At 43.1% G+C, this 17,449-nt stretch overlaps 1 protein-coding gene across 2 annotated transcripts in view; it reads left to right on the top strand.

The window, feature by feature from the left end:
• Positions 1–17,449, top strand: part of dscama (Down syndrome cell adhesion molecule a) — a 123,159-nt gene that overhangs the window by 67,780 nt on the left and 37,930 nt on the right. For both annotated transcript variants that reach the window (XM_087847065.1, XM_087847064.1), the window contains exons 4-10: positions 2,942–3,088; positions 6,587–6,865; positions 7,006–7,281; positions 7,707–8,003; positions 9,239–9,514; positions 10,624–10,902; positions 16,395–16,514. In XM_087847065.1, the coding sequence (XP_087703191.1) occupies positions 2,942–3,088; positions 6,587–6,865; positions 7,006–7,281; positions 7,707–8,003; positions 9,239–9,514; positions 10,624–10,902; positions 16,395–16,514 (1,674 nt within the window). The remainder of the gene's footprint in view (positions 1–2,941; positions 3,089–6,586; positions 6,866–7,005; positions 7,282–7,706; positions 8,004–9,238; positions 9,515–10,623; positions 10,903–16,394; positions 16,515–17,449) is intronic.

Genomic DNA, 17,449 nt, shown 5'->3' with positions numbered 1-17,449 from the left:
TACTAAAACAATATATGAAAGTAATGAGAAAGTGGCCACTTTCATGAGTAAATCATATTAAGCCTATGATTCACTATATGAAGTAGGCCACATCTGATGCAAGTCTGTTATAAGTCTTTTCTATTTGTTTTCCATACGGGTGTTGCCCTGTGATTTAATCGGAGACATATCTCGTGACGTTTGTGAGGTTGTGTGATGACTGTACGACAGGCTAAAACAGGCATCCTGTATATCAGGGATATATCTGCAGGAGAGTCCTGGAGATGTATCAGGCTGCAAGATCATTTTGCAGATGTACTGAAGACAGCACCTAGGGAGTGGTGTGCAGGAGAAACTGACTCCAAATATTTAAGACAGGGCTGGTTTGCACTGCAGTAGCTGTCTGTCAGAATAATACATGTATTGTATTTCTAATTGAATACTGGGACATACTATAAGGTTTCACAAGTCCATTGATAATATCTGGGTAGCAGACAGATGCGTGTATCCTCTCATCTTAACTGTTCTTTTATTATATTCCTTCACTGTAATAGTGACATTTGCAGGGTTTCCAATATGAGGCACACACAGTATAGAGGTGTGTGATCTGTTAAATAAGACAGATTGTATTCTGAGAAATTCACAAATAACCCAAAGATAGTTTAAAGACCACAAATGCTCACACAAACCCACGTACATGTGTGTATGTGTCTCTTTCCACGTGCATTTAAAGCATGTACTCCCCTTTGCTAGCCTTTTGTCATAGTGACAGGCAGTCTGTTCTAATGAAAGCTCCTCTCATTCATGAGGCTGTCAGCTTTTGATGCCAGAAAAGTTGCAGGAGGAAAGAAGGAGAGCAGGAGAGAGGGAGTGCAGAAGACATAGGCTACACCTCATTTTTCCTTTGCTTTCTCTGAATGATTTCGTTCCTAAAAAACAACTGCATTTGCAGCTGGCAACATTTTAATTTGATGATGCGTCGTGGCTTGTTTCCATGCTTAAGTAACTAAGGACTACACACACACACACACACATGGATCCAGTGTCTCTCAGTTGTATCACTGGTTGAGTAGCTCGACCACAAGCAAGGAAAAAACTTCTTCAGGATATCAATGCCCTGGTCTCTTTTTTCTATCTAGGTCAACATTTGCTCACAATAGCATCTTGGCCACCCTCCCCTGTGTATTCCCCATTTTCTTTCTCTGTTTTCTCCCCTCTGTACTCACAGTCACACCTTTCTTATTGCAACACCTCTGTCTTCGGTACCAATCATTTATTTCTAAATTATGACAAATGTTTTGCGTGTTTTTTTGCTTCCACATAAATGTAGGCAGTAGTAGGGACAATGTGTCATTTTCCTAATATTTACCATCATTTGAGGGGGTTTTTTTGAGCCATTTCAGAGATTGTCTTAAGACCTTCACACCTTTTTCCATCATTTTAGGCACGCTCAATGCAAAGGCCTCTGCCAGCAGGATAAACCTGTGTTAATGTGTCATGAGAAGACTAAATGAGAAGATTCAACATCCCATAAAACAGCGGTCTCCAACCTTTTTTGCGCCACGGACCGGTTTATGCCCGACAGTATTTTCATAGACCGGCCTTTAAGGTGTCGTGGATAAATACAACAAAATAAAACTAGTACCGGTACCGAAAAAAAGAAAATTTATTCATAACACACGTGAAAAGACCCAGGAAAACAGAGTTAACGATAAAAACGATAACAAAATAACGCTGAAAACCGATAAAAACCCTGAAAACTATACATTTCACACCTGAGCCTCAACTCTCTCGGCCCGGTACCAAACGACTCACGGACTGGTACCGGTCCGAGGCCCGGGGGTTGGGGACTGCTGCCATAAAGCATGCATTATTATATCTAGCAATACTGCCAGAATCCCCCACCGTATGGCGGGCCTATTTGATGCCCAAACCAGATAGGCTCTTCCATCATCTGTGACATGAAATACCCCGATAGCCACCGGCTACAGAACACATCGCTCCTCAGAAACACTGACTACCTCTCCCTACTTCCATGTGTTCACACAAATTAGCATTACATTAGCATGATATTAGCACATCCGACCTGCACATCCATGCCTTATCAAAGCACTCTGTGATCCCCGGCTCCCCGTGCTTTAGTCTGGATCAGAAAAAAAAGAGCGAAAACCTGAGTGAGAAAGAGAGAAAGACAGAGCGTTTCCCCCGAGAGAGAGGGAAGAGAGCGATGAGCTACATGATAACGAGCTGTGTTACACTGCTATACAACACACAGCCTTGTCACTGCGCCTCAGAGCTGATTTAGCTGAGCTAAATGGGCTGCAGCAGATGTTTGGTGACTACAATCACACAGAGCTGCGTTCCTCACTTGACTTGCAAATATTTGCTTAGAGACTTCAATATTGGCTTTTCTTTATTTCATTCTTTTTGAATGTGTAAGGCGGTTATTCCAGCGCATAAAAATGAATACACGCAGCATGCTTTCTCTGCTGACACCGATTACTGCTGCGCTGTGTTTGGTACAAAATGTTAACCGTCGCCTGTGATGAAAAACGAGGCAGCTGATCCTGTACTTTCATGAACAGTTTTTGAGACAGTTAAACAAACTTATTGACTAAACATAAAAAAACTGTGGTTTAATTCTATATAGTGATTTTTCCTGATAAGTATTTTGATTAAAGTCTTGTTGCTGCAAACAGCGAAGCTCAGTTGAGATTAATGCGTTCTGAGGAGAGTCTGCACTCTGCCGTCTAGTGAACGAGCAAACCACAGATAGATTTTCCAGAATGTTTAACATCACGCTGGCTGACCACAGGCTATACTTACAGGTCACATGAAAGTGACGTGTTTGGTACTAACTGGCCCACATGTAGTTTACTGGTGTTCACTGAAGATGTTGCTTTGCTTTCTTTATATGTAGGTAACGTCACCTAATATGTTTGATTTATCTTTTCATTTCCAGTGCAACGGTTTCTCATCACATCCACGGGAGCCCTGTATATTCTGGATGTGCAAATGGAAGACGGGCTGTACAACTACAGGTGTATGACACGGCATCAGTACACCGGAGAAACCCGACAGAGCAATAGTGCCCGCCTCATTGTGTCAGGTGAGAGGGGGACACCACAATTAGAATGAATAGGTATCAGAAGTTCTGCAGCTTGATATATATTAGCTTGTATATTAAGCTGTACTTCTGGGTTGAATGGTCACTTGTTTCACGGTGCAAAAAACTACAGAGTTGTATTATGTATTATATGCATCTATCTTTGTGTTTGTAAATCAGATTGATTTGGAGTAATCGCACTGAGACACGATACTGCACGCTCTCTGTCCAATGACTAGGTTGCTCGTTGTTTTTTGACTCTACCTGTAATATACAAAATGAACATCAGTATGTTTTCAATAAGGCTTGAAAGTAGTGACTGAGAACCAGTGTTGGTTAAGTTACTTGAAAAAAGTAATCAGTAACTAATTACTGATTACTTCCCCAAAAAAGTAACCCTGTTACTTTACTGATTACTTATTTTCAAAAGTAATTAATTACTTAGTTACTTAGTTACTTTTTAAAAACACGATTTACAACCTGAACAGGTGATAAAGTGATAGATCTTTCAGCCCAATTCTACTTTTTCTACAATCCATCATACAAAATGTAATCAAATGGAAAAGTCTTAAAAAAGTTTAATCTTTTAACTTTATGCATCAAGCAAAAATTTAATTATCTGCAACATTCTCTGACTGGAAGAAATTAGTTTAACATTTAAACTTATTTTCTGCACATTCCAGCACATAAAATAAAATATTTTTGTGTGTTTACACTCACTCTTTCAAATAGATGCAAGTAAAACACAGCAGAAAATAAATAAAGTCAAAGACTAGCGGTCCTGTTGCTCTATTTTCACCTGTAAAGCAGGAGTCAGGCAGGCGGAGGTTTATCCTGGTGCAGGTGTGCCGCGGTCAGTGGAAGAATCCGCGAGTTTCTCTGTGAGTTTCCCATTACGTCGTAGCTACTCGGTGCTTGTTTGGAAGTTTAGGGGTTTTTTTCGCTGTAAAAAGAAGTTTTCTTCCCACGCACAACGGACACTAATGTTTTTGTCACTTTTTATGGAATCAAACTCAAAGTAAGGTCAGTACTTCCACGCTTTAAACGCTGCACGCTCATACTCTCTCTGCACTCGATATATGATCCATTGTTGATCTGCACACAGCTGTTGTCACGAACGTCGCACTCGCTTACGTCACTGTCATGAGACACGGTTTTAGTAACGCAGTAACGCAGCGTTCCTACGGGAAAGTAACGGTAATCTAATTACCATTTTTGCAATAGTAATCCCTTGCTTTACTCGTTACTTGAAAAAAGTAATCGGATTACAGTAACGTGTCACAAGTAACGCGCCACTGCCCATCTCTGCTCAGAACTAGCAACCACAAAATTAAACTCTTCACCAGCATGTTTACTGAGGTCATAGGTCATGAAAGTTTTCCTGGACTTGATACAACCAAATGTATTTTTATAAAACACTCGGAAAGCACAACTTCCTGCAATGTTTTATACCGATGTCAGCATTGTTAATATGGGCATCTTGTGTAGTATATTCATCTTTCTGTATCATTGTGTCATATAAGGTTGTATTGGAAAAAATAATGTTTTAAAAAGGTCAAACAAAGAAAGGTCTAATATATGGCTTTAATGTTTGAAGATGATCCAAATGAAACATTTTTCGTGGCCTACCTATGACCTTGAAGCACTACATACTAAAATAGTGTATTTTAGTATCTTTACCCATATGACTGGAGCAGGATCGGCTGAAATCTTTGGCTTATTTAAGCTGTAAAAACTTGAGACGTAAGGCATCGTACTGTGGTGTTTAACAGCTTTCTCTTCCTTTCATATGATTGTTTTGGGTTGTTTTTTTCAAAGTTAACTTTGATTCTGAAGGTCAAAGTCAAATGCTTAACCAACGTGGGTAATCATGCCCCCTAAGGCCTAGTATATTGTTGTGAAGTTTGAAGACGATTCATAACAAACTGTTTTTGCTGATTTCACTGTTTTTACTGTTACAGTGATGGGAGATACCAGGATACCAATGACAGCTTATACTGTTGATGGTATCTGTCAGACCATTAGAAAGAAAGAAAGAATGCAGGTTTAAGCCCTTTAGATTAGATTAGATTAGATGAAACTTTATTAATCCCTCGGGTGGGTTCCTCCGGGAAATTCAGTTTCCAGTAGCAAAGCACCGAAAGAAGTTGCATGTTACAGATACATTAAGGGGAATGAGAGTAAGGATATAAGCATAAATAAATACACCATATATACATATATATAGATACAGAATATACAATATGGATAAATAGGATTTCTCATTTGAGTGAGTATATTGCACAGTGATTATTGCACAGTCGAATATAAGAAAAAAAAGACAAAACAAAAACAAAAAACAAATATTGCACAGTGTAGAAAAGCACCTACAGCTCAGCTGTTACCGCCCTCCCTTGTCCCCCTGTTTCTCCTCCCTCTCCCCTCCAGTGAGGAGTTAAACAGTTTGATGGCGTGTGGGACAAAGGAGTTTTTAAGTCTGTTGGTTTTTGACTTTGGGAGAAGCAGCCTGTCGCTGAATAGTGTGCAGAGGATGCCCGGCATTGTTCATAATGTCCATCAGTTTCTTTAAGGTCCTCTTCTCTGCCACTGTCACCAGAGTGTCCAGCTTCATGCCATTACCCGGCACAGGCTAATTGAAATCATGCCAAAACAACCAACAGTGTGTTTTTCTGCGTTGAACAGATGCCAAAGAGTCAAATTTACACTACACAGCAACAACCAACAGCTGATATGCGATGATATATTTTTTCCCAAGTTTCATATTTAAAGCTTTAGGTAATCAGTGTGTGAGCTTCAATACTGCAGTGTGTTTGATCTGATAAAAGCTTCATAACGGCATTCACATCGGCCCCAGCATATGTCAGTAACAGCAGGTAAACCCTCTTAAAATGTCCCAGTCTGTTGCCTTGATTTCAGTTTAGAATAATGTGGTTAATGTGTCGCAAATACCAGCTGGTGATACCACACACTGTTGGATAAAATGACACAAGACAAGTAAACAGACACAAGGACAGGAATCACCATAACACAGTAAGATGGGGTTTGCTGTTGATTTAGTGTGCCTTCAGAAACACTGACTACATGTGAGAGGACCATATGGAAATAAATGTGAGCTTGTAAAAAAAACCATGTTGGTCAGTTGAATTAAACGGAGGGTGACAGGATAAAAACCCTTGAACTAAAGAGTGGGTGACAGGCAGTAAAGGCCATGAGAACTCTCCCAGTTTGGGGGAGGACTTCGGGATAGAAAAATAACCTCCTTTCAAAAACCATTTAAAGAGTCACTCTGCAGATTTCAGAGTATTGATTTAGTATTTTTAGTTTGTAAGACATTCATTCACAAGATAGGCAGGGTTGTACCATGTTTACTGGTGAGGGGGGGACTAGAGCCATTACACTAAAATTTAAAAAATCCCATTCTCTTCCTTTGGCTACTCTTGAGTTCACGATTAAACACTTTTAACTCCTTGTGCTGCATTTAACCCTTTTGAACTCGTGCAGATCCGACCAATTCTGCACCCCACATCCTGGATAGCTTTGAGCGTCGCGAGGTGATGGCATCTCATCGAGTGGAGCTCCCTTGCAAGGCCTCTGGTCACCCCGTACCCAAATACCGCTGGCTGAAGGACAACCGACCGCTGGAGACAGACTCGCGCTTCAAACAGAGTGTGACAGGCCTGCTCATAGAGAGAGCCCAGCCCAGTGACACAGGGACGTATGTGTGTGAGGTGTGGAATGGCTACGGCAATGCCGAGGTGGTTGGCAGGCTGCAGGTAAAAGGTCAGTGTCCTTGTGATGGTGCAAAGGCTGTGGAGTTTTTTTTTATTATGGAGCAATGAATCAAAAGAGGCAGTTTTTTAAATGTGAAGCATGAAGCATTTTTTTCTAATGATGATAACTTGGTACCTCCACTAAACTAGAGCCCCTCAAGGTCGTGGTGAGTCCGCGGAAGGTGAAAGGCAGCGTGGGAAGCCAGGTTTCACTGTCCTGCGGTGTAACGGGCTCCGAGGAGTATCAGCTGTCCTGGTATCGCAACGGAGAACTCATCTACCCCAGCAACAGTGTCCGCATGACAGGCCAAAACAGAGAGAACCTGGTCATGGCTGGCATGGCCAAGAGCGATGGAGGAGCCTATCAGTGCTTTGCAAGACATGGCAAGATGTCTGCACAGGACTTTGTTCAAGTCATACTGGAAGGTCAGAATTCACAGTGAGACGTGTGGGTGGGAGCAGTGCATGTGTGCACAGCAATTGTGTATCTAAGCATACGCAAGTCCAGACTGTGCTGTGTGAAGCTCAACAGGGCCCAGCCCTTTTTATAAGAGTTTCTGAAAAGCCTTGAGCTGCACATGAGCTGGTTGCTGCTGCAGTGTCTCCCATAACCAGGGTACTATAAGGGGAATATTGATAATCAATAATGCTGTGGAGCCAGAGAGGAGCTGGATTAATCTGCTCCTCATTCTGACACTGCTTTTTATACTGGAGATGTGCATGTTTTCCACTAAAAGTGCAGATTTGGACAAGATTCTCATTCAAAAGCATCAGATATGGATTGACATGCATCCCTTATGAGGGGAACAACAAAATATACATCACTGTGTGAACTTTCTCCCTCTGTGCAGATGGCACCCCCAAAATTCTGGTTTCGTTCAGCGAGAAGGTCTACAACGTCAACGAGTTCGTGTCATTGTCGTGCACGGTGAAGGGCACGCCAGAGCCGCGGGTAACGTGGACTCTGGACGATGAGGCCGTGGTACGGGACAGCCGCCATCGCATCTCCTACTACACCAACGCCGAGGGCCACGTGGTGAGTCATCTGAACATCAGCCAGACTCAAGTCCCCGATGGAGGAGTGTACCGCTGCATCTGCAACAACTCAGCTGGGACCGTTTCCTACCAGGCGCGAATAAACGTAAGAGGTGCTTGTCAGATCAACTCTTCCAACACACCATCACATATACACATCAACATGCCTCGAGTCACTCTGTTTTGACGCATTTCCGATTGGCTACTTTAAAAGTGCACGTGATGAAAGAGGTTTTATTACGCTGTCGTTTTTCTAGCTTTTCACATACTTTTACATCTGATAGCGTAGCTTGGCTCTGTTTCTCCTCAGAATAGAGCAAGACGCCCAGAAGATGCTTTTCCTGTTATCTTTCCAATTTTTGGGGGTTTTTTGCGTTTGGATTTCACCATCTCTATATCAGGACAGTTATTACTGTTGACTGTACTGCTATATGCATTCTACAGGGACATGGCTTGCTGAATTGCTGCTGTCATGTAGTGACACCGGGGCGCTCAAGCTTGTCGTGCTTTCCAGAACATTATTATTTCTCTATTGCAGAGAGGGAATGTTGCTTTCTTTGTGCAGATTGGTCGGATTTGATTGCTGCTCAGTCTTGCATGTTGTGGGGCTAAATAGGGCGATCCTCCAGCCCTTAAGCGAGGGTTCATGGATGCCAAATGCAGCCAAGCAATGAAGATAAATCTCCACAGGTGCCAACGCGGAGAACGTGTAATGACTGCTTCTCACGTCATTGGCTCCTTAATCGTGCTAAAGAGAGTAGCAACCCAGGATACGCTTGTATTCCAAGTACACTGCAGAGCCTAGTTAAACTGTCTTCTCCAGTGCTTTAAAGAGACACCTAATAGTCCATTTCCCTGATAGACACTGAGCTATGGAAGCCTATTGGTTATTCTGTTGGTTTTTCACAAGTGTGCACAAAAGGCGGCAACGTGAGTAATGGCTTTGATAATAGCTTCATGAGTGGAGAAAGCGAACATTTGACTCTAATGCTTGTCAGAAGCAATCACAGCCTGCACCAAAGAGGTGGGAGCAAAAGGTAATATTCACTACAGTCTCAAACAGAAAGATGCACCAGTCCCTGAATCTGGCGAAGCAGGATTTGACAGAACAGAACAGCAGAACGGTCCACCCTGTGATGATTCGTAGTCTCATTTGTGTTTAATCGAGCAGTCTGTAACCCCTACGCACATCTGGCTCATTCTTTATGTCACAGTATCAGAGTGAATCGAGGCATGTACAACTTTGTGGTGTCTTAAAAACACACAAAACACAGAAAAGCTAACTTTCACACCACAAACCACCTCAAAATCATTTTAAGAGAGTTGTCTCTCCAATGTGTCCTTCAAGGGCCTGCCAGCATCAGACCAATGAAAAACCTCACTGCCATCGCTGGGCGGGACATGTACATCCACTGCCGTGTCATTGGCTACCCCTACTACTCCATCAAGTGGTACAAGGACTCCAATTTGCTGCCGTACAACCACCGGCAGCGGGCCTTCGAGAACAACGGCACCCTGAAACTGTTCGACGTGCAGAAGGAGGTGGATGAAGGAGAGTACACGTGTAATGTGCTGGTGCAGCCACAGCTGTCCACGCACCAGAGCGTTTACGTTACAGTGAAAGGTATGAAACAGTCGAATTGATTTTCAGACAGACAGCACGGGACTCGTTCTATATTCGGTCCAATAAAACAAGATTTAGTTCATTTAGCTGCGCGACACCGTCGTGTTTACCCGTCTGCGAGGCCAATAAGCAGCTGTTTCAGATGTACGTTCGCATTTGTGCGGTACTGTATTGTACTCTGTGTTTGCAGAATACATTTGTGGTTACGCTGCCATTAATCTCTTTGCAATTCAAAGGGAACGGCTTTATCGGTGCACACGCTGACCCCGTAGTGCCTTTCCATCGGAGGCGTATGCCCCCTTTCCGCGTTGCAGAAAACACAGATATGCAGAGTGATATTTGTATATCACTACCTATGAAAAAAGCTCTCACATCACTGATAGCAAGGCGCCATCTCCATCATCCCAGCCAGCTTATCTGGAGCTCATCTGAATATGCAGCAGGACTGAGAAGAGCCAGATGATGATAACCTCCGATGGCTCTTTCTTCAGTGACGCAGCATCATTTCAGCTGTCCTATGGGCCGATCCCCACCCCCCAACACCGGTCTTGACGTGCTAACGAGCGTTTGAGGGGGAAATCACACAGCATAGACAAAGCGACACTTCTATTCCACCTTGGCTAATTTGCCTCTCAGCTGCTTAGCATTCCGCCGCTGCCGAGAGGGAATCCCCAGGAACCTATTATGCTTATTTTGTTGTGAATTAAATAAGCGCTGAAGTGCTGCTTATTCCAATGTTATTTTAAATCATTAATTTTTCAAAGCATCTGGTTCTCACGATGGCTACAGTGTCCCCGGAGAGCCGAGTGAGAGTGAATGCTATATGCTTGTGTTTTGAGAGGCTTCAGCTGCTCCACATGAGCTAATAAAATATTTCTTGCTTCCCTGAAAAATCACAGCTTAATGTGGAAAATAAGGTGATAAAGAGAGAACTGGAACTAATGAGTTGCTATGTGAGTGTTTTGTAAAGTAGCTCAGCCGCGGCGTATAGTGTGTTAATGTGTTGATTATTAATGTGCATGAGCGGTTAGTGATTTTGAGTAGCTCTGGCTGAAATTAAACAACCTGTAACTCGCAGGCCTCAAGCAATATTCCCGTCTCTGTTACAGTCCCACCCACCATCCAACCATTTGAGTTTCCCCGGTTTTCCATCGGCCAGCGAGTCTTCGTCCCCTGTGTGGTTATGTCTGGTGACCAGCCCGTCTTCATCACCTGGCAGAAGGATGGTCGGCCGATCCCGGCCAGCCTGGGCGTTACCATAGACAACATAGACTTCACCAGCTCCTTGCGTATCTCTAACCTCACGCTGATGCATAACGGCAACTACACCTGCATCGCACGGAATCAGGCTGCTGCTGTGGAGCACCGGAGCGAGCTCATTGTCCGAGGTGAGGAGGGGAGAGATGGGTAAGAGATGCAATCTGGATGTGATTTACAGAAGTACAGCGCTGTGGAAAAGTTTGGATCCACCCCTCATTTCTTTATGTTTCACGTGCAAGCAGCCAGACTTTCTTTGAGCAGTAATTCTCCAGGCTTCCTGAGAGTCATTCACTGATTGCTTATTTTCTCATTTCTGGACTGGATCCTTGTGCCTGATCGTTGTCAGAGGAATGTTTTTGTGTGTTAAGCTACTTAACACTGACCTATGAATCACTGAGGCATAAAAAAGGCATAAAAAGTCAAACAAGTAACCAGTAGGGATGGGTATCGTTTAGGTTTTATCTGATACCGGTGCCAAACCGGTACTTTTGAAACGGTGCCGGTGCTTAAACGGTGCTTAAAGAATGGAGAACACAAACTTTGTCCAAAAACCTCTCATGTTCAGCTGTTTTTTTGTAAAAAGATAACAATGTTAGCCTTTTCTGCAGCTATGGGGCATATATGGTATCACTCTTGGCTGGAAGCAGCTTAAACAATGGAAAAAACACAAACTTTGTCCAAAAACCTCTCATGTTTAACTGTTTCCCACTTTTTCTTTGGTCATTTTAGCCTTTTTGGCCAGGGTGAAGGGAGTATCTGCCATCAAACAAGAAGACAGCTGCATGTAGCTACGATGTTGTTTGCTAGTTCACCTTACATGCATTAATGTAATAACGTGGTTAGCCTACTCAACGTAAATTACACACGAACAACATTAAGCTACCATCATGGCACCGGATACCAGTACCCATCCCTAGTGCTGTGTCTATACACATCAATGATCAATGAAAACTGCTAAAGATGAAGCAGTTTGGGTACTTTTTCAAGTGGTGGACAAAACAAGAAGTGACAGACAGCTATATAAAAAGTTATGTACAGCATAGAGGTCTGATTTGAAGTGTGGTGCTTTTATTTGGAAGATTTTGCTGTGAACAGACAACATGCAGTCAAAAGAGCTCTCCATGCAGGTGAAATAAGCCATCCTTGAGCTGCAAACACAACAAAAACCCCATCTGAGATACTGCTACATTATTAGGAGCGGCAAAATCTAGTTTGGCACATCTTTTTTTTAAATTTTATTTATTTATTTTTAGAAAGAGGGGCAATACATATTAATGAACATTTTAACAAATGTAAATATGCCAGATTATAGCCTTGGGCTAATTTCCATCTGCAGACCCTCAGGCAGGTTGGTGTTAAACACAAGTTAGTAAAAACATACAGAGACATTATTTACAGGTCATGTGACGAGGACAAAAACAGTGATCACATTATACTAGAACAAACAATGACAAGGAGAGTGGACACAGAGGACAGTATAGATAACAATAACGGAAACACATCAATTATATCGCACAAACCCCAGTATTGTACATGCCCTGACTGTCGTGATATTGCGTTCACCCATTGCACTAACAGTTGTTTCCCTTTTTGTAATACACTAACTCTTTTTCCCGTCCAATATAAAGCATGATTATTAAACATGATTACATGTTTTTGTGTCCCTCAGCCGCCCTTTTAAGTGACTCTTAAAGATGGGTAGACTTGTACTTTCCCTCACTGACAGTGGAAGACTATTCCAGAAGCTCACTCTCTGATATGACAGAGCATCTGTGAAAAGGTGCTCCGCCTGAATGTCAATTCACAATCACCTCTAACAGCGGCTCAAGTCAGTCGAGACCCGGCAACACTGCTAGACTTTTGTTTAATAAAATCACTCATTGGTGGAGGCGCCAGACCATGTAGAACTTTGTATATTAGACAGGCAGATTTAAATAATTTGAAATTAGTAAAATTTAAAAACTTGTATTTTTCTAAAATTTGATAATGGTGATATGAAAAATCCTGAAAGAAAGAAAGCACTGGTGAACTCAGCAAGATCGCAGAATCATTTCCGTGGTGAAGAGAAACCCCTTCTCAACAGCCAACAAAGTGAACGACACTCTCCAGGAGGAAGGTGTGTCGATATCCGTGTCTACCATAAAGAGAACAGTGCGTGAAAGTAAATACAGACGGTTCACTGCAAGGTACAAGACCTCAACAATAGAAAGGCTGGGTTGGACATCTAAAAAAGGCAGCACAGTTCTGGAAAAACATTCTTTGGACAGATGAAACCAAGATCAACCTCTACCAGAATGATGGCTAGAGAAAACACCTCATGATCCAAAGCATACCACATCGTTGGTAAAACACGGCGGAGGCAGTGTCTTAGCCTCGGTGTGCACTGCTGCCAGCGACAGTGGGACACAGTTTATTGACGATGTGATACAGTAAGCAGCTGAATGAATTTTGAGGAGTTCGGAGACATACTCTCTGCTCACATCCAGCTAAATGCAGTCAAAGTTCTTGGGTGGCGTTTCTTAATAAAGTTGGACAATTACCCAAAACATAGAGCTAAAGCAACCCAGGGGTTTATTGAAGCAAAAAAAGGCAAATATACTTGAATGGACCAGTCAGTCACCTGATAATGATGGATTGGATTTATATAGCGCTTTTCAAGGCACCCAAAGTGCTTTACAATGCCACTATTCATTCACACACTGGTGGAGGCAGCTACGGTTGTAGCCACAGCTGCCCTGCCTGGCAGCTGCCCTGGGCCAGACTGACAGAAGCGAGGCTGCCATATTGCGCCATCGGCCCCTCTGGCCAACACCAGTAGGCGGTAGGGTAAAGTGTCTTGCCCAAGGACACAACGACCAGGGAGCCTGGGGATCGAACCGGCGACCTTACGGTTACAGATACGCTTCCCAACCCCTTGAGCCACGGTCGTCCCCCTCTTGCTGTCACGGCCCAGTGGCCACCAGAAGTATGGACTCAAGTGCAGACAGCACACGGAAGCACGGAGAAAGAGTGAAGGCAACACTTTCCTTACAGAGAGTGAAGGAAGCAACAGTGTAACGAAACCTACACACCAGGTCCTTGGAGATTCTACCTAAGAACTTGAGTTAACAACAATAAAGATCACTGTGAACTAAGCACTTGAGTTTCACAGTGATAAACTGATTACAACACTAGGATTAACGAGAGCAGTGCTGTGATAGATACTAAACAACAACACATGAGAATCACAAAACACTAAACATTCTAAGCTATGAAAAGAGTCCATGAGTGTTGCCCAAGAGCTGACATGTTCAAGGGCCAGGAAACCCGATACGGGGTAACTGCCCGCACAGGAACCCTGTGGCGTGGAGGTAAGGAAGAGGCTAGACTGGGGTCACGGAGCCCCGAGTCACTGTAACTGAAGGAAGCAGACGTCAAAGGGAGTTCTAGACACAACAGATTACTTTCTGCAGGCAGGCGCAAAGTGCGAAGGGGTAAATGGTCTAGAGAGAGTCCAGAGAAGGTCCAAGATGTTCCAGTGAGTTTGGCATGTAGGCAGGCAGGAGTGAAGCGGTGAGGCAGCCGGGCAGGCCAGCGACTGAGAAGAGGTTAGTTTATGGCAGGTTAGGTCATGACATCCCAGAGGATTCCTGCGAGTGAAAGAGAAGCACAGGTAAGTTTGAGCATCTCTGTGAGTATCAAACATGAGCTGTGACAGCCTACACTCACTGAGGTTATCAGACAATCTGCCGAAGAGGGATTGTGAGCGCTGGCAGCCAAATTACTTCCAGGTGCAGCCTGTCAGTGATGAAGCGGTGACTCCGCCCAGAGGTGGAATCACCAATGCTGTGGAAAAAGCCAAGTTTACTCTTTAACAAGATTTCAGTTGTTAAAGTTTAAACTTCAGACAGAAAGAGCCACAAACAAACAGCAACTGCAGTAAAGGCCTGGCAGGACAGTAAAAAGTAGGAAACCCAGCATCTGGTGATGTCCATGAGTTCAAGACTTTAGAACTGAACCCCTTAAATGAAGGGACTGTGTTAAAATGCTTTAGTTCCTCACATTTTTATGCAGTCTTTTTGTTCTGCAGTTCAATCACATCAGAGTTACTTCATTCCAAATTTGTTGTGGTAATGTACAGAACCAAAATCAGGAAAAACTTGTCTCTGTCCAAATATATACACAGTGTTGGGAAGGTTACTTTTAAAATGTATTCCATTACAGATTACATGCCCCAAAATGTATTCTGTAACGTATTCCGTTACGTTACTCAATGAGAGTAACGTATTCTGAATACTTTGGATTACTTAATATATTATCATGCTGTTTACAACTACGTGAATGTACTATTGCTGTGATTTATTACTGTTACTGAAGGTCCGCGGCTCCGAACCGTAGTAAAGGGACCTCTGGCTAATACGGTGGGTTCTGGGTCGGGCTCGTAGCCGAAAACTAGCTTTACTTTGTTGTCTGGGTCAACTTTGCTAGCAGAGACAGAGAGAGGCGTTGAAAGGCTGCTCCAACAGAACTTATTGTTTTTGGAGGAAAACACGAACACGGTGTACAGTCGAGTCTTAATAGCTTACTTACAACTGGGCTCGTCAGGCACTCTTCTTGGCTGCAGTGGTTATTATTATATTTACATGCTTCCAGCTCCTGTTTTCTCGTACAGCTCGTACTTTTCCTTTTTCTCCCTCCCTCGCTCACAGACACATAACGGGTATGGCAGTCCATTCTCCCTGCAGCACGGACTACACTGCCTATGATGCTACATTCTTTAGAGCTATACCGGTAGCATTCTGCCTGTTAGCTTAGCACAACAACAACAAAAAGGCCTCTCTCACCCAGGAAACACACAGAGAGAGCGTCACCCTGTAACCATGGCAACCGTAACGCTGCCGCCTGGAACAACAGAACGTAGCTGTCAAACAAAACCCAAACAGTCCTGACCCGCCACAATATGAAACAGGGAAGTACCGCCGTGTAATCCATTTATTTCAACAAAGTAACTGTATTCTAAATACCACCTTTTTAAACGGTAACTTTAACGGAATACAGTTACTCATATTTTGTATTTTAAATACGTAACGGCGGTACATGTATTCCGTTACTCCCCAACACTGTATATATGGGCCTAACTGTATCAATGATCTCAAACGATGCACATTGTGGGATCATCTTGATAGAGAATTGAACAAACAGCAGCCAGCATCCAAAGACAATCAATGAATGTCCTTCAAGAAGCCGGGAGAACTTTCCCAGAAGACTGCTTAAAGAAACCCGCAAGAGTTCAGAACGTCTTCAGCCAGAAGTGGCCCTCTGGGTTTGTGTGGCTGTATGTGGCCCACAGTATAAAATGAGTTTGACTTTCCTGCTTTAGCCCTTTAGTGATTCTAAACCTTGTGAGAATTGTATAAACTTTTTACATTTATGTATGTTTACACGTTTCAATAAATCACTGTTCCTATTTCCTGGAAAATGTAAAGAAATGAGGGATGGCTGCACTTCTCAGGAGTTTAAGGAAGTGGATGTTTGCGGACCACACTGTACTTTCACTTGGTCTTTTTCCCCATTCTGAACTGAAATGTTCCTGTGACTTTTTAGATGTAAAGATCTCACAGTAAGCTTTCTTCACTTGCAGTTCCTCCCAAATTTGTGGTGCAACCTAAAGACCAGGATGGCATCTATGGGAAAGCAGTGATACTAAACTGCTCAGCTGAAGGCTATCCCGTTCCTACGATCCAGTGGGAATACTCTAAAGGTAAACCTGCAAAGTTCACGCACACGTTGATTACACACAGGTTTGTTGCAAGTGTTGGATGTTTTACATGTTCTCAAACACTTTTAAAATCATTCTCTTGAGTTGAGAAGAGTTGCTGCATTGAAAAATACTGTTATTTATTCATTATTTATTTATTTTACCTACAGCAAGCTTATCCTCTGTTGCCAGCACACCTAATACGACGTCCACAGCCATGAGGATGAATGCATAAAAACCCTCAAGTCCTAACAAATGTTACACCTGCGGTTCAAGGAATACTTTTCTGTTTCTCTGTAACGAGGAAGTGGGTGTGAAATTATGTAACTGTGGTACTTCACGTGTAACATTTCTCAGCCCAGCTGGACACAACAGCAATGTTTGAGATATAAGATAAAAAATGCATAATTAGAGTTTTTAATTCTTTCAGTTAAACTGGCAGCTGCAGAGCAAGAAGACGTGTGTTTAATGGTTTGAGATCTCTGAAGGTTTTTATAACATAAACACATAAAATAACAGTGACTTGTTTTTTATTCCTCTTCCGTTGGACTAAAGCTGGGCAACACTGTGCGACTTTTTCAGTCACGTTATTCAGCTCCTGCTCAAACTGTACGATTGACTCGCAGGGGTTAGAAGTTCATAGGTCACGATGCAGGGTCTCACACTATACGGCCCGATGCTCTGATGCGACCTGAGTGCTCACACTGTGCGTCCATAACATGAAGCTTATAACACAAAATCTGTCTTTCACTCACATTACTAATAAATAAACGCTGACCAGGCAGCTGTGATTGAGCAGCGATGTCCATCCAACTCTTTTCACGGCTGTTGTGGTCGTGTGACATCGAAAAGACTCGGATGAGCTTGCCAAAGTTGGTCCTCCATTGCTCGCGTCCAGATCACACACTGCACTGCCATGCTGTCTTTTTCACCTTCAT

Source organism: Neolamprologus brichardi, chromosome 10, assembly GCF_056152115.1.
Source record: "Neolamprologus brichardi isolate AB-2024 chromosome 10, ASM5615211v1, whole genome shotgun sequence".
Taxonomy (NCBI): domain Eukaryota; kingdom Metazoa; phylum Chordata; class Actinopteri; order Cichliformes; family Cichlidae; genus Neolamprologus; species Neolamprologus brichardi.
This window is presented reverse-complemented; position numbering and strand designations above follow the sequence as displayed.